This window comes from Andrographis paniculata, unplaced genomic scaffold (assembly GCF_009805555.1).
Source record: "Andrographis paniculata isolate CXL003 unplaced genomic scaffold, ASM980555v1 Contig46END, whole genome shotgun sequence".
Taxonomy (NCBI): domain Eukaryota; kingdom Viridiplantae; phylum Streptophyta; class Magnoliopsida; order Lamiales; family Acanthaceae; genus Andrographis; species Andrographis paniculata.
Genome location: NW_026137580.1, coordinates 1,526,208 through 1,545,259, shown reverse-complemented (window position 1 = coordinate 1,545,259; position 19,052 = coordinate 1,526,208). Strand labels below are relative to the sequence as shown.

Sequence of the window (19,052 nt, the reverse complement as noted above, 5' to 3'; positions counted from 1 at the left end):
GAGCGGGAGGCGGGGAACCAAGGCCGATAATGACGGACATGGTGAAGAATCTGGCCGTCAGATTCCTAGTTTTCTTTACACTCATGTTGCTGCTAACAGCGCAGCGGCGAAGCAAACGGCAACCGACATAACAAAATTAAGAAGAAGGAATGCTTTCGCTCGATCGGATGGCAATGGCTGCGCTACGGCGTCAACGATGTTGGTGTATATCTTGGTGCTGCGACTAACGTAACTGTTAGGCGATCTGGCGGTTAAGGGGGAAATTTTAGATAGCGGTGTTGATTCCGCAGATGTTGTTTCTGTTAGTTCAAAATTAAATACAATCAAACAATTCACGTAACCTTAACTTTATGCTTTTCACAAAATTATTGCAATTACAATTTATTAAACATATATGCATGTATACTACCTTGGTTCGATACCATTCTTATATATAAAACGATAAGTTGGATCTTTTGGTTAGGACGATGAGTTAGATCTTCTGGTTTCTCCTTCTTAGCCTCAATGCCAGAATACGTAAGTTATTTTTTTCGTGAGTGATAGAATGAATTTATTCTGATTTTTTTATAGGTAGAGGGAGAACCATAATCCTAACATTAAAAAAATAGAACGTGGGATAATGATAACGTGGTTTTAAACCACTTTTAATTTGACCAGGCCAAGTACCATTTCATAATAATAATAATAATAATAATAATAATAATAATAATAAATTTATTATTAATTTCATTATATTTAAATCATTAATTAATAAGTGATACGATGTCACTTCTTACATTCTTTCACTTGGCCGAGTGACAGAATATACCTTCATGGTTTAAATAAAAAAATAAACTTTATTGGTACAAGTCTAACATCGTTCTTTAAGTATATACTAATATGAGTCATGGCGGTTTTATGTCAATGAATCAACATAGTTCATTCCATGTACCACATACTAATTTTCTACTTAATTCATTCATAATTGGAAACATCGATAATGACCCACTTTAATGTCTAAGATGGACTACATCTTGTTCAAAAAATCATGCGCACAAATAAATAAACAGAAAAATATTCAATTTAAAAAACAATGCATAAAGGAGTTCGATATGTCAAATACATAAACATAATGTTCATCAAATTACATTCATAATGCTCATTCTTTCAACATGTGCAATAAATGTCTTTGGAGACAATCCTTTAGTTAACGGATCCGCAATCATAAGATTGGTGCTAATATGCTCAATTGACATATTTTGTTTCTGAACATCTTCTTTAACGGCAAGGTATTTTAGATTCATATGTTTGGCACATTTGGAGTCCTTGTCGTTCTTTGAAAAGAATATTGTTGCGGAATTACCGCAATAAATTTTGAACGGTTTGGTAATACTTTCGACTATTCCAAGCCCTGAAACAAAGTTCTGCAACCAATTTTCTTGAACTGTGGCCTCGAAGCATGCCATAAATTCAGCTTTCATACTGGACGCAGCTATGACAAACTACTTTGCACTTTTCCATGATATTGCTCCTCCGGCTAGTAGGAACAAATATCCAAAAGTGGATTTTCTAGTATCAACAAATCCAACATAATCAGAATCTGAATAACCAACCACCTCTAGACAATCAGACCTTCTGTATGTATGTAAGCATGTGGTCTTTTGTCAATTGTAGGTATCTCAACACTTTCTTTGCGGCGTTCAAGTGATCTAATCATGGATTGCTTTGGTATCGGCCAAGCATTCCAACAGAAAAGCTGATGTCCGGCCTCGTACAAATCTGCGCATACATTAGACTTCCCACAATTGATGCATAAGGAATTTCATTCATTTGTTTGCATTCCAATTCGTTATGTGGATATTGCATGAGACTGAATTTGTCTCCTTTCTGAATTGGAACGACATTAGAAGAGTATTTTTCCATTCTGAAGCTCTCCAAAACTTTGTCGATATATGCCTTTTGAGACAATCCTAACAATCTTTGTGATCTATCACATAATATTTTATTCCAATCACATAGGATGACTCACCCATATCCTTCATTTCAAAGTTTTTAGAGAGAAACTTCTTGGTATCACATAATAAACCAAGATCATTCGTTGCAAGCAAGATATCATCAACATATAGAATCAGAAAAATAAACTTGCTCTCCCACTGACTTTCAGATACACACATCTATCGACGGTGTTTATACTTAATCCAAAAGAAGTTATGGTATCATGAAACTTGAGATACCATTGTTAGGAAACTTGTTTAAGCATGTATATTGATTTCTTAAGTTTACACACCGTATTTTCCTTTCATGTAATGGAGAAACCTTCAGGTTGCTCCATATAAACTTTCTCATCCAAATTTCTATTTAAAAATATTATTTTCACATTCATTTGGTGTAACTCTAAATCATAATGAGCCACCAAAGCCATGATAATTCTAAACAAATCTTTCTTAGAAATTGGTAAAATGTCTCCTTATAATCAACATCATTTTTCTTAGAAAACCCTTGGCAACTAGTCTGGCCTTGTATATTTCGATGTTGCCATTTGAATCGCGTTTGGTCTTGAAGATCCATATACACCCGACTCGTTTACAACATTCAGGCAACTCGACAAGATCCCAAACATCATTATGTTTCATAGATTTTAACTCATCATTCATGACATCTAACCACTTATTATAATTATCACTTTCCATGGCTTGTGAAAATGAAGTTGGATCGTCATTAAGTTCTAAATCACATTCAGACTCTTGTAGGTATACCTTATAATCATTTGAAATAGCAGGGCGTCTTTGTCTTTCAGACCTTCGAAATACTATTTCACGTGGTTCATCTACTTCAAGTTCATTATCTTCATTGTGGGTTAATTGTTCGTTAATTTGTTGTTCTTGTCCAGTGTTAGGAAGTTCAATAACAGGTGGAACAACAACATTATTAGGAGTCAGTGGTACAGGAATTTGCACCCTTACTTCTTGAATGTCAACCTTTCGAGGTTCTTGACTCCCACTAACTTTACTATTCTTAATTAACTTTGCATTTCCAACTTCAATAATTCTTGTACTATGATTAGGAAAGTAAAACTTATACCCTTTAGACTTGTCGGGATAACCAATGAAGAAACCACTAATCGTCCTTGAGTCTAACTTTCTTTCATGTGGATTATAAGCTCTTATCTCTGTCGGGCAACCCCAAACATGCAGGTGCCTTAAACTAGGTTTCTTGCCAGTCCACAAATCAAAAGGAGTTTTAGGAACTGTTAATCCTATTTAATAAGTACATGGAAGTTTTAAGTGCATACATCCACAAAGATATGGACAGTGAAGAATTACTAAGCATACTTCTAACCATATCCAAGAGTATTCGATTACGCCTTTCAGCTACACCATTTTGTTGTGGTGTACCTGGCATAGTGTACCGAGCACATATGCCACATTTTTCAAGAAATTTGGAAAACGGACCCGGGCATTGACCCGATTCATTATATTTTTCGTAATATTCACCACATCTATCAGATTTGATGATTTTCACTTTTCTATCTGGTTGTTTTTCAACCTATTTAATAAGTACTTTTAGAGCGTCTACTGACTGAGATTTCCCATGTAATAGATAGACATAAACATAACATGAAAAGTCATCAATGAAGGTGATGGAATATTTTTATTTTCCAAAAGTGGAAACATCAAATGGTCTGCAAATATCAGTGTGTATTATTTCAAGAAGCTGTGTGTTTCTTGTAGCTTCTTTCTTTGTGTGTGTTGTTTGTTTGGTTTCCTTTTATACAATCCACATAAATACCAAGATCAGTTAAATCTAAATCCGGAAGGATTTCACTCTTCACTAATCTTACAATTCTTTCTTTGGAAACATGCCCTAAACGTTTATGCCACAAGTAAGCAGAGTTTTTATTCACTAAATCACGTTTAGTTCCAAATCAGATTTAAGGTAAAAACAATAAATGTACGTTGCAATTCTCCTTTGGGTGAACAACAACTTAGTAATTAAACATAATTGACGCTAACATAATTCACACAATTAATGCCCTTTAATTGAACATGCATGTCATCTTTAGATAATCTTGCACATTTAACGAAAGTACTTCAGTAATTTTCAATCATGTTCTTAATTATAGAATAATTTATCTACCTATGGGTTGATCCTTAAATATTTTATAATTAATGAATTTTAATTTACCAATTATTAAAACATAATGTCATTCTCATTCTAATGAGTAAGTAAATTTTGTATTTAATTTAATATCTACATAAATATCTTTCTAATATGATCACTTTGGTGATTAACAAATTATTCATAATTTAGATATGGGTAAACTGTTTTTTTAGTCCCGTAACTAGACCCTTTATCATTTTAGTCCTGTAAGTGAAACATGTCGCAAACTAGTCCCATAAGTGAAATTTTTTTGTGTTTTAGTCCTTTGGCGCCGGAGACGCCCGCGTGGCTCGTCGGAGGCCATGTGGATTTTATTTTTTATTTTTACTTTTATTTTTTTAAAAAAAATTTATTTAAAATTTATTTTTATTTTTATTTTTTGGTCTAATTAAAAAAATTTTAAAAAAAATGAAAAAATAAAAATAAAATGACTTGGCGGACACGTGGCTTTCGGCGAGCCACGCGGACGTCTCTAGCGTCGGGGGACTAAATCAACGAAAATTTTCCACTTATGAGACTAATTTGCGGCAGGTTCCACTTGCGGGACTAAAATGATAAGGAGTCTAGTTACGAGACTACAAAATATATTAAATTAAATAATATATTCAAATATATCTAAATTTATTTAATACAATTCACAAACAGAATTATATAAATTTAATTGTATTAATCATAATTTAAATACCAAATTTAATAATATATTTGAATCTAATTAAAATAATTTATAGCCATAATTATGTATTAATTAAATAGCATGCAGTAGGAAAACAAATTAATTAATAAAAATTCTACAAATATATTATTTATTATTTATTTTGGTTTATCCTCAATGCGTATTGAATTATACGTACATAAATTCAAATCGGATGATTATACTCTAATACTCCATAATTTGTGGGATGAAAATTTAGTTAATTATGGATAAACTAATCACATAATATATTTTTATTAAATTTAATCCTTAAGAGTGATTAATTAAAATATAAGCATATACATAAACATATCCTAAAATGATACGTTAATATTTTTATTAATCTGATATATACGGTGATCAATTTACATAATAACAACGGCATATAAAATTAAATATAAACTCTAGCAGATAATTAATCTCATAAATATATAATTTTCAACAACTCATAACAATATCATCATTCATATATCTCAAATATTATTATTATTCTTTAAATAACAAAGTTATCATAAACATATGTGTATTATCATCTAATTGATATTATAATAATTATTTTTTTTTTTTATAAATAAAATTTTCATAGATCAAATAATCACATATTGCAGTGAAAAATCTACCCTTATAATTTCAACAATTAATCGGAGAATTCACAAGTTCAAAACCTACGGCTCTGATACCATATGTGAGTTTAAAATTAAATACAACCAAACAATTCACAGAACCTTGAACTTCATGATTCTTACAAAATTATTGCAATTACGATTTATTAAATATATATCCATGCATACTGACCTTAATTCGAAACCATTCTCATGTACAGAACGATAAGTTGGATTTCTGATTAGGACGATGAGTTGAATCTTATGGTTTCTCCCTCTTAGCCTCAATGCCAGAACACATAAGTTATTTTTTGGTGATAAAATGAATTTATTCTGACATTTTATAGGCAGATGAAGGACCAGAATCCTAATGTTAAAAAATCATTATCCCACGTTCTATCAACGTGGGATAATAATAACGTAATTTTAAACCACTTTTAATTTGACTAGACCACGTACCACTTAATAATAATTATTATAATCATAATCATAATCATAATAATAATATTACTATTACTATTATTATTGAATCTATTATTAAATTTATTATTAATTTAATTATATTTATACTATTAATTAATAAGTTATGCGAGGTCACATCTTACAGTTTCCAGTGAAGGTTAAAATGTGGTAGTAGGAGAGAGAAGATATGGATGGAGAGGAAGAGATACTGGATATCATAGCCGGTGAGATCAATAAGAACGAGCAGAGGGGGAGATGGACGGTAACGATGCCGGAAAGCCAACCACGAGTTTTCTGGCGTGGCAAAGTTGTTGAGGTTGAGCTGGGAGATTAGAGAAGATGCTTCAATGGAGGAGTAACAACCGACGTGTAAGTGATGATTATATATGCACGGCCGTGTCTCGTTTAACACGGCCGTTTTGGTCCACATCACGATTTGTTACGTCCACGTCAGCAGTTATTGTTAGTTTTATAAAAATGAGACTAAAATTGATTAAGATAGTTTATATTAGGATTAGAATTGATGATTTTTTTTATAATGAGACCAAAATTGCTTAATTTTAGTTTTAATGGGACTTGTTTTGAAAATGTTATGCTTGCTTTAGAAAATGGACTGAAACTAATGGGTTGGACCAATGACTTTTCATCGATAACTCATTATTTTACGTAACTAATAAAAGATATACTATGAGTTGTGAGTATTTTTTAATTTTTTTTATTAAAGGTAAAGTCTTTTTCAACTTATCATTCTCAATTACATTTTCTTTGCAAAATTTTAAATGAGATATAATATGATGGATAACAGAATTAAACTCCTTTGCAATTTTAAAATCCTTGCAAACGCAAGTTAAGTCAATCATTTCGAGTTTTCAGGAGATTAATTTATTTTAAATGTCCAAATTTCTTCGTTAATTCATTCTACAAATCGAGTAGACCTTTCATCGTCAAATATTCAGACTGTAAAACAATGTATAAATTATGACAAATGAAAATTATAATCTTAACCCGATCTTGGCTTATAGTTATATTTTCACTAAAAATTGTATGAATAAGACTTATAGAGACTAGATGTATTTTTACATTCAAGGATCATGTCAAATCATTATTATCGGTGGACCTCAAAGGTTGAAAAAATAAATTGCAAGATTTTCCATAATATAAAAAATATAGATAATATATAAATATAAAATTTACTAAAAATTGTGGTGCTTATATATATATATATATATATTCTCATCTCACACGTCCAACCCCTACACCACCAGACTATTCCTTACGGGGAAGTGTTTATGCTTTTTATTTATATAACAATTGATTTAATGCAATGCTTCACTACTAAAACAATGTAGCCAAATTGATTATTAATTTATTTGTTTATTTACAGTATTTTTAAAGTTATATAATTGAAAAAAATTTCCCTTCTATATATAGAACTTATTGTTTAAAGGTAATTTAAATTACTTTAAAAATAATAAAATAATTAAAAATATTTGTGTTTAAGTATTTTCCTTTTTTAATAATATTTGCAAAAAACGGCATTTATTCAAAAAATTTTCAAGACATTCTTCTTATATAAATTAATACTCATATAAGTTTTTAAAAGTAATCAGTCATTCTGATTCATGGTCCATCGAATGATCCTCAAAGCTCTTGCGAATAACATCAAACAAGAACCGGACAATTCCGGAAAGGCTTATTAAGGGGAGAATATGCTAGAAAACTTACTTTAAAATGTTAAGAAAGAATGAGAGAAAAAAAAAAAGGGAAAGATTTTATGTGCTTAGATATAATATAAAATTGTCTTTTTATGGATACCTCCACCCTTTAGATCTTGATGACAGGGGACAAAATTCCCCGACCATTATTGTTGTAAGTTATAACATTTGTGATCAAATCTCATTTAATGTAAACAGTTTTTTAAATTCAAACAATATGCAATAATATCGGGTCGAGGTTTCTTGGCTATATCATAATATGCCATGCACATGCAAACACAAGCTTTCTTGTGGGCTTATTTTAGTTGGCTTTGATTTGTTTCGAGACAAAAAATAAAAATAAAAAAAAAATCCGATCTTAGAGCAAATATGAGTGCAAAAAAACTTCTAAATACGACGTGTCGATGCAATCAAATTTGACTCCAAGTCATTGAATAAAAATTACACAAAGTGGTCTTCAATAAAAGTATGTGTATCTCCGTCATCTTCTTCAATTTCACGCACACCCAGCCATCCTCATTGCCTTTCTCCCTCGTCTCTTATCTCTCTCACCTTGTTCCCTCTCTCCACCGTCCAACATACTCACCAGCGATTGATTTCACCCAACCTCGCCGTCGCCGCCAACTCCAACGAGTTCTACTCCAATGTCAGTGTCGCTCACCTCACCCAATTGACGGCGGATTCGCCCCAACTCAACCATTGCCTTGTCCGACGAGAACCTCGCCAGCGTCAATCCCTCAGTCATCGTATTCACTGCTGATCTTTGTCTTGTGATCTCTTCTTTAATTGAGAGGTAAACTTGTTCTTAATGCTTTTGATTTGAGATTAGTTCTAATTTTAAGGATGAAATCTAGTTTGTCTGCTGCTTTCGAAAATTTATATTAGATTTAGAATTGTTGATACATGTTTTGTGGATTTGCATTGATGTTGCGTCGGAATTGTATCCGACGGTCACCGTGAAAGAGAGAGAGAACAAGAGAAAGAATGAGAAACTGGGCTTAGACGGCGCGTTTACTGCACCAAACATTGTCCATGGAGCATTGATATTTTGGCCTCATAATTGATCTTATTGTGTGCAAATTTTTACGAGCCTAAACAAAAAAGCTTCGATTTTAGGTGAGAGGCCCCTGTATTACAGAGCCATGTCTTTCCTCTTATCAACCCACAACCTATGTCCATTTCTAGTTTGGACGGATATGGCTCGCGTATATGGCTTATAGGTTAACTCTCCGTATATATTGCTATGTTTTGTATTCATAGTTGTGGTTTAAAATTAATTTGAAATGAATACTGATTTAAATTTTTGTTTAAATAATATTTTGACGTGATATTTTATATTAAAAATGTATAAAATGAATAGTATTTATTTTGATTTAAAATGCTAAAAAGACAAACTCTATATATAAATACATGATCCATAAGGCATAGCTAATTTGTTCCAATCATACTTTTAATTACTAATCAATAAATTTCAAGAAATTTTAAATTTAATATGACTTTTATTAATTTTTAACTGTTTAACCAACAATATATTGATATGTGAGAAAATAATACTATGTAATATGAGAAAAATGTGAAATAAAATATTTTTGTATACGACCAAAATAAAAGAAAGTTAGACCATATTCGGGGTGTGTTCTATTCAACATATTGTTTTGTTTATTGTGTGGAGAAAAATAATAATCTCTTCATTGCGACACATTTTTTATTTTTGTTTAGCCTATAACAATTAAGACATTTTTATCGTGGGTAAAACCTATTAAATCAAAATATATCTAACAAATATAAATCAATTTAATAAATTACATAACATATAATATCATAAATCATGTAAGGCTCATTTAGAACTCCTTTATTTTATTTTATTTTTTCCTTAGGTGCCGAAATTTATATTTCTGGGCACTTGTGAATAACTAATTAATTGTATATAATCATATTAATTATTGTAATTAATGATATAAACTAAAAGTAATTAAAATATATGTATTCAACACAAGCTGAATAAAAATCTATCGCCGTATGATTAGTGTTGTATTTTTTATTGTGATAAAATTTACAATATTTAAATACATATTCTAAGTTTTTTTTTAATCATATATATTAAATTTATTTTAAAACTATTAATATTATTAATAAGTAAATAAATAATAAAATAATATCATAATTAACTATTACTTACTAATTAAATATTATTTCCTTAAATACTGTATCAAAAAGATTCAATTATGTTCTAATTGAGGGAGTATATTTTTATATCATAATGATTGCTTATTTAAAAAATTAAATTAAATTAAATTATTATTAAAAAATGTTATCCTACAAGAACCCTTAAACATTAGGGACCATTAATATATTCAAAATATAAATAAATAACAATAACTTATAATTAATGACAATAAAATAAAATTTGAAAGTTGAATTTCAAATAAACTATAACTCATTAAATGTGGGGTAGACCTGCAAAGGACGATCCCTTTACACCACATCAATTTCATCCCCCTTGGAAATAACCTTGTCCTAAGGCTGAAGTATGTGAAGTATCCCCGGAAGTCAGGGCGGGATATCCAAGTAGCCTTATCGAATGATTGTACATGTCACTTAACGAATAATTGCTCAACAGGAGCCTTGTCCTTTTGAACTACTTGCTGCACTAAAACCTCTGCAGGTTCAAATACGGGCTCTACAAACAGTTCCAAACTTGGTTGTAAATCTCCCTCCACAAAAGTCCGACACAACACTGGGTCCCCCTTAGCTCCACTCAATCGATAGTTTCCTTGAAGCTCATGGAAAATTCCACCCAATTATGAACAATTTCTCCAAGTGTGGCGAGCCATGCAATACCCAGATAACTTCCACATCCCCTAAGGGAAATACATAGCAATCTGCTACCGCTTCACACCCCGGTAGTCCAATGGCTAAATTCCGACACACCCCTTCCGATTTCTTCGGGCAACCATCTCCCATTTTGACTCCTAATTTTCCCGGTCGATTCTGGACGCAGAGCCAATCTGTCAACCAAAGAAAAGCATATAAAGTTGTGGTTCGCTCCACTGTCGATTAATATAGTTATCTCCGTGTCCTAAACTATGTCCTGTAATCGCATCGTGCGAGAACTGAACACCCCAATCATCGAATACATTGACAAGTCCCCCAACTCTCCCGCTTGTTCCTTCTCGCCTCCCTCTAGACCGGTCACCTCATAATATTCGTACTGATGGAGAGCTAACTCCTCGTCTTCCTCAACGATTAATACCCGTAGTTGCTTGAGGGAGCAATCATGCCCCGGCGAGAATGGCTTTTTGCAACGATAACACAATTCTTTCACGCGTAGTTCTTCCAATACCTTAGGTGGAAGTCGGGTGAATCTAGAATGTACCGTAACTATCCGGATGACATCGTACTCATACCAACAATGTGGCTTCCAACCCTTGGGCCATTACGACTCATATTGCTCATATTTCCAGAAATTAGACCACCGTCTAATGATCGGAAAAACCCCCACAAACGGTGTCTAAAGTTACTAACTGTCTAACTCCCTTGTTTGTCATTCTGCAAAGCCAGGTTATCTTCTATGTCCCTAGACAACTCCATCGCAATCTCCAAATTAGTGGGTCGTAGAAGACAAAGTAAGCCCCAAACTGAATCCTTTAGGCCACTCATAAAATACCCCAGGTAGTGCGCCTCCAACAATCCCAAAACCTGACTTGCCAATTGAACAAAGAGCAATATATACTCATCCATCGTTCTATGTTGCTTCACCTCTGACAGTCGCTCATAACAATTGTCCTTAAAACGTGTGTCAAACCACGCCACTAATGCATGGGTGAATTCCTCCCATGGCAGCCCTAGGCGATGTGCGCATAGCCATGTCACCCAATACAATGCCGGTCCTTCCATTGCGACCATCGTCGTTGCTACCTTCAGCTCTGGTGATGTGCCGTAAATCTCAAATTGTTGTTCAGCCCTCGCCACCTAGCCGATCGGGTCATCTCCCGCAAAGGATGTCACCTGCACTGTTGTCCCGCTGTGTGTCATGCACTCCTCTTCACCCCGTGCTCCCGTCACCCATGCGGTTGTCGCCACATTGCCACCCGGCTGCGGCATGCCCCCTTGCTGCCCACTCGCTGCGCTCATCTCACCTGCTGCCACCTCTGGCGCCTTCCCCCGCAGTGGTGTTCCATCCGCCAGCTGCACAACCAGCCGCAGAAGAGATAGTCCCGCCGTCAAGGCTGCCAGGGATGCCGCAATATCGGTGCATCCATCTTCAGTTCCTGCGCATGTAGCTTCGCATATTGCGTATCCATCTCTTCCTTGAGTTCATTATGATCAAATTCTAATCTGACGTCCCCATGCGACACAATCATCCCGACGGAAACGGAACCGACAGGTCGGACCAATTGTTAGGAACAGAAACAAGAACAACGATGGGTTCCTCAATGTCAATTTATACTCTTCTAAGCAATTCAAATTCAAAATAGAAATAAATGGCAATAACTTATAATTAATGACAATAATTTATAATTAAGGTGGGTTTATGCCCGTTTCCGTTGATGGTAAACCAACAAGGGCTGATCCCCTTACACCACATCATTATACCAACAAAAAACTTAGAAAAACTCAATCCCATCAAGTTCAGATTTATTGATTAAACAAATCTCTCCAAAAACACAAAATTTTCAATGGAGGTGGCATGCAAGCAAGAACACAAACGGAAAAACTGAATTCCTAGCGAGTCTTTGAAGAATTAAAGTAGGAAACCTGTTTTCCATGCTAAATGGACGGTCGAATGCCCGCCCTCATCGGTTATTTAAGGTAAGAAAACAGCTTAGTAGCAACCTGTGGTGGAGAAAATGTTTGAAAATGAATCAGCAATGTGTATGTTTTTGAGGGGATGGTTCCTACTGAGGGAAATGCAGCTTACACATTTGTCGACGCAGTGCCAGTAGTCAAAGTATTGCCCAGTACAGTGCTTGTGCCCGGAGTCGTCACCTTCAATTCTTTTAGTGCACGCCTATTGAAAACAGAAATAAAAAACGAATTAGATTTTGACATGGCACTCACTATTCTTCAGATTTGTTAGAGCAGTGGAGTGTTAAGTGTTAACACTTGCACATAGAACGTTTTTTATTTTTATTGTTTCACATTTTCAAGCATTGGCTCCGTTTATGATTAAATATTTAAATCACTACAACAACACCAACAAAAAATATCTTGTTAATATATATATAAATGTCGACATTCTTACATCAGGGCAATCCTGATCGCTGTCCTATAAAACTGTGGTTGTTAAGACAGATACAAGAGCATGGCTGGACACGCATAGTTATGAATCCTGAGACAACTAAACGATTTTCAATTCTTGACTTTTTGAACATTTCTTAAGTTAGTGAGTTCAGAATGATTCCTTAGCTTGTGACAGGAGATCAAGAGTAAGTATTATTTCACTTAATTTGATGGAAGCCTGAAAATGATGACTTGAAGGAACTTTTTGGCAAAGGCAAAGGCTAACCCTTGATTTCAAAGAGCTTTCAGTGGATTGCTCTAGTCATCACAATCGGATTAGTTCGTATCTCACTATTCTTAATTTAGTATAATAATGATTATAAATGCAAATTCAAATAATGATTGAGAACTAGAGTATATAATGAAAGAGGGCAATGGACCAGTTGTCTCTGGCTTAGCTAAGAATTACATTTTTAGTCACAATGGCTGTTCTTAGGTGATCCTGGCCAAGCAGTTAGTTTTAAAACACAAAGAACTAATGGTTTCATGCATGTATAAAATATATTATCGAATAATCATACAATATATACATATGCATACAATGATATAAACACATAGGATCTGTCTCAACATCATCTCCAACAACTATTTCACCCAAATCAAACAAAAACACAAACAACACAAATAAATAAACCCATAAAGATCCAAACGAAAATTTGCAAACCTCATTCAAATATCAAGCAAATACTCCACCTAGAGATAATGAAACAAGACAAACCCAAAAATAGTCTACTACACAAAAAAGGCTGCATGAAATGAACATCAGAAATTAATATTGAAAATACTAACAACACAAGCATGAGAAAAGAATATGCAAGAATAAAGTCAATACTGTAGTATTAAAATGCATTAACAACAGACTAGGCAAATAATGCATTCTGTTAAGCAGACAAATATAAAACGCCACAAAAAATCATACTGAAGCAGAAGCAATTGGCTCCAACGACAATCACCTGATAATCTTTAAGTGGCCGTGCACATGGTGCCTTACAGCGGTCTTCAAGCTCCCTCTTTGGATCTACAGGTTCATCATCAGCCCTGAAATATAATTTGGAATCAGATAAATGCAAAGACACTTTCATTGAGTACAGATGAAGAATATTAAGGAACAGTGTTATAGTTTCAACAATCATCCAATTAGTCTAAGTAGCTTTTCTCCATTACATGAGAAGCTTATAGTACAACACGATTTGCAAAAGGGGTCAAATGCGATTATAATACTGCAATACTGTTTAAAGTGATAAACTTATTCACCTGATGGTATTGGGTAGCTTGTAAAGTATCATGATTTATTTAAAAACTTTAATCACTCGTTATAAACATGTTATTAGCATGAATAAAATAATTTATCCACCCAATCCATCAGAGCAAAGGTGTCCATAATGTGCCAGAAAGAGAGAGAGAGAGAGAAGTGAAACCTCAGCTATGAAGATTCATTTCATGTTCTAGAAAGCAAATACAATTATTTCAGAAAAAATAAAAAATAAAAAAGAATAAGTGAGTAAACTCCAATACCTCCTTGTGGATTAGTAAAGAATCACTACTCTTCCATCAGGTAAAAAAATATGCGAGGCCTATTTCCGTATTACAAAACTCTATAAAGACGTATGTTTTACGATGCAACTTATATTGCATATTTGACGGTTTACTTTGAGTTTCAATACAAATATACCCCTTTGCCCCAGGTTTTCATATTGTCTGGATGGTTTTATTTGATTTCTACTAGTCCCAAATTTTTTTCCCCAAAACCATCAAGTCAAATACCTAGTTTTCATTTACACTATAAATCAATTTTACATTCAAAATATCACTTTTATTCCTATTTATATCATATCAAACTACTATTCAAATTATAAACATTCCAATTCAAAATCTAAACCCCCAAACAATCGCAAGTAAACTGTCAAATACACAATCTCACTTATAGTCACCAGGAACTCTATGTACTGTTTTACAAAACACATATAAGCCTCACACAATATAAATATAATTACTAGGAGGAAGGGTGTGCTTTTATTAATCGTAGGTGAAATGGAATTGACCTGAAAAAAAAGAATTTTAAAAAAAAAAAAATCACAATGGGAAAGGATCATTCAATGATTTCAAAATTACCAACAGCTTTCACATCCCACACGAATCCTTCAAAATTATCAAAACTTTAATAATCATTTAAATATTACCACATTTAAGTTAACATTTAAACAAAATTATACACATGTGACATTCAAACATACAACATACACTTAAAAAAACAATAGCTGATTCGTACGCTGCACCATACAATCGTTACACAAGATTTGACAAAAATATACCCAAAAAACACAAAGAAAAGAAAAACACCTAAAGCAATCATATATTCATATAGATCAACCAATAAAGTTTATAACTTTGATAATTATCTAAAGAGTGGAAAAGTTTGATACTTTTACTACTGATTACAATCAGAATGTGGATTGTGGAAGCACAAAATTCAGCTCCAAACTATAACTGGATGCATTTAAGAAACTTTACAAAGAATTCAAAGAGAGCCATACACGAACTGAAAACATGATGAAATAAACAAAAGCATAGAATATGAAGAACTCAACTGCGTAATACAAATGCAAGAAGCAAATCACATTCCAACCACGGTTTCTTCGAATTCAAACAATCAAGTGCGCAAACCAAAAGTCATGAACAAAGTATAGATCACATAAAAACGTACGCCCGGGAAAAATGTGATTTGGACTTAACAGAATAAGAAAAACATAACAAATACTTACATAGCTGAACAGGAAATAGATCAATCAAAGCAACCTGCGAAATAGCAAATAAAACAAAATAAATTATACGCTTTCAAACGCAAAAAGAATTCGCAGAATTGAAGATCGAGAAGTAGAGTCCCGAAAATAAATCGAACCAGAGGAGCGAGCAGAGATCCAGTAACTTACCAGAGCGCGAGAGGTGGCGTCGTGAGAATGGAGGTGGGCGGAGGAAGCGCGAATGGTTGATCTGCGAGACTCGGGAAAAGAGGATCTGGTTGGGTCAACTAACGTGCGCCGGAGCGTAGGATACTCCCTTGAATGCTTCCTTAATTTAACTATATGCTCCCTCCCTCTTCCATTTGATTTGTTTATTATTTTTATTTTAATCTCTCTCTCAAATTGTTGTGCAATATCTTATTTCTAGCTGATCTAACTACAAATATTATACTCCCTTACTTCGAAATTTAAAGAATATTAATATTATATTGATAATAGATAAAAAATAAATATAGTTATTTATAAAAATAAGATTATTATTATTATTATATTGAAACAGAGGAAATAAATAGTATTTCATCACATATAATATTATTTAAATAAAAGGCAAATTCAATCTTCCCAATCCAAATCCAATTAAACACACGTTAGGTTTTGTTTTGTTTTGAGTAAGTTTTGTTTTAAATATTATTTTGATATAATTATTTAGATCAAGTGCTCATAAGCTGAAATTAATCAACACTTTTAATTTAAAACTAATTATTTTGATTTAATAAATTATCCAATTAATTGACGGTATGGATCAAATTCAAGATTGCTATAATATTTTATGTGATAAATTAATATATTTTTATTAGGAACTTTATTATTATTTTTTTTTAATAACGTAGGAATTCGCAGCCGCTACCCGAAAATGCACACCTGTAAATCCTGATCAAACCTAATACTCTGCAAATCAGGCCCGACGAAAAAATCAGACGGCAAATCTAATATATTTTTATTAGGAACTTTATGTTTTAAATAGTTGGAACTTGGAATTGAAACCCAAACCAAACTCAAAACATCATTTTCTTACAAGTTTTTTAAATTGTTTAGTTAAGATTTTGCACCATTTCTAAATGTAAGTGTACAATTTTTATACCAATCATATAATTTTTCTAAGAAATAAATAGATGAAACAAAAAAAAAAAAATAAATTGTTTGATAGTGTTTTGGTATGTTTTGAGTTGATTGACATATATCTTAAATGTAATACTACTTTCCTCCCGTTAGGATCTCATTTATTTTTATGTTAATTTTTTAATATTAATTATTACTATCAAAATATAATACAAATAAAGAAAAAATTGCAAAAATATTTTTAATATTAAATACAATGACACAAAAAATTATACAAATATAAAAATATTTTTAATATTAAGTACAATGGCACAAAATGTAAATGTGATCTTTAGAAGAAGACGGATGGAGTAAAAAAAAAACATTTTCATATGTTATTTTAAATAAAAATTATAGGTTGTTCACACAATTTTTTTTTTTACCGCAATTTCTTATAAATATTATCAAATAATATTATATATACTCGTATTAATACAATATAATATATATATATATATATTATTGACTCAAAAAAAATTAATAATTTAATAAAAAAATATTATTTTTATATTATCCACACAATTTCTCATATCTAATATCTAATATATTATTTTTATATTATCCCTAGGGTGTGTTTGTTTGGGGGTTTGGATTTTGAATTGGAATTTGAATAGTAAAAATTTTGAATTTGAATAGTTGTATGATGTGATATAAATAGGTGTTGATGTGATGTTTTGAATGTAAAATTAATTTTTAGTATAATATAAAAAATAAAAAATAGGTGTTTGATTTGATGTTTTTGGGGGAAAAAAATTGGATAAATAGTAAAATTTTGTTAAAATTCTACAAACGAACACACCCTTATGAACAACCCCTATATTCTATAACACTATTAGGGGAAAACATATGTCATCCTTTGATAACACAGCTAAACATTATTTTATTTGTCATAGCATTTGCCAAATTTCAAACGTAATCTTGCCTAATTTTAATTTCCTCCAATTATTTGTGGACCTAATTAATGCTCGGCAGGAATTATTCATATTTATACGACAAAATAAGGGGTTAATATTCAACAACACGAGTGCTTTTTGAATTGAGATTTGAATAGTAAAAATTTTGAATTTAAATAATTATATAATGTGATATAAATAAATATTGACTTGAAGTTTTGAATATAAAATTAATTTTTAATATAATATAAAAAATGAAAAATATGTCTTTGATTTGATATTTTTGAAAAAAAAAAATAAGATGAATAGTGTATTTAAAATTCAACCCAAAACAAATGCAAAGGTCTCAAACATTTTAGAGCAGATTAATTACATTTATAGAACTTTTCTCGATTGGACCAATTCTATCATTAAATATTGGTTTCGTGTAGGATTGACAAAATATTCGAACCAAATGGTCGAACTGCTAAATTTAACGGAACTACATCAAATTCTAGGTTTACCGTTGTAATCCGATTTAGATACAAATACTATATATTAGATATTTATTAAATTAAATTAAATTTTGTTTTTTACTATTTTGTTTGTTTAACCAAACCAAATGGAATTTATTTATAATATTATTTATATTATTAGTTATGTTACTATATCTACACAATTAATTATAAATATGATTGCAGTTCGATTTTATTCAATTCGGTTTGAAATACATAATTTTTTCAAATTGTGATGACTGAAATTTAGGTTTTTACAATTCAAATTCTTTTTTTTATAAAAAACATTATTTTTCTTTCTATATTATACTACAAATTTATTTTATATTCAAAACAACACGCTCATGATCTATTTATATCATATCAAACAACTATTCAAATTCAATTTTTTACTATTAAAAAATTCAATCCCGAAACTCGAAACCCACAAACAAACACACACTTAGGGTTTGTTTGGTTGATGTTTGAAATTGATTTGTAACATAATGTTTGATTTGAATTTTTATTTAAATATATTTTGATGTAATATTTTGTAAAAAATAATTCTCCCTCCATTCCAAAATTATAGTTTGGGTCGTGTTTGGCATGAGATTTAAGAAATATTGATATTATTGATAGGGGATAAAAACACGGGTAAGAGACTTTTTTGCCCTTGTGAGTGTATTAGTATAAAAAGTAGTAACAATTGTGTAGTAATAATGAAATAGTAATGGTAGTTTTACAGTGATATAATTATTTATGGAAATGAGATTATTATTTTGGAACGGACAAAAATGGTAAACAAGACTATTGTATTGAAACGAATGAAGTATATTGCTATTAGAAACGGTGCAAAATGAATAGTGTTAATATTAATAGAAATCACAAAAGAAC

The 19,052-nt window shown here is 31.7% G+C and overlaps 1 protein-coding gene across 1 annotated transcript; it reads right to left on the bottom strand.

The window, feature by feature from the left end:
• Positions 1-12,087: 12,087 nt before the first annotated feature.
• Positions 12,088-15,986, bottom strand: LOC127252671 (cytochrome b-c1 complex subunit 6-like). The gene is made up of 5 exons (XM_051276950.1): positions 15,824-15,986; positions 15,656-15,689; positions 13,847-13,931; positions 12,532-12,621; positions 12,088-12,446 (listed from the first exon to the last, which is right to left on the bottom strand). Coding segments are annotated over exons 2-5 (210 nt in total). The 5' UTR covers positions 15,658-15,689; positions 15,824-15,986; the 3' UTR covers positions 12,088-12,413.
• Positions 15,987-19,052: the final 3,066 nt, after the last annotated feature.

Excerpts from the sequence above, each read along its gene's own strand:
- LOC127252671 (XM_051276950.1), bottom strand. Across the intron at positions 12,622-13,846 it reads GGCCACTTAAAGATTATCAG|GCGTGCACTAAAAGAATTGA; the intron begins GTGATTGTCGTT and ends TGTTTTCAATAG. Across the intron at positions 12,447-12,531 it reads GGCACTGCGTCGACAAATGT|GTTGCTACTAAGCTGTTTTC; the intron begins GTAAGCTGCATT and ends TCTCCACCACAG.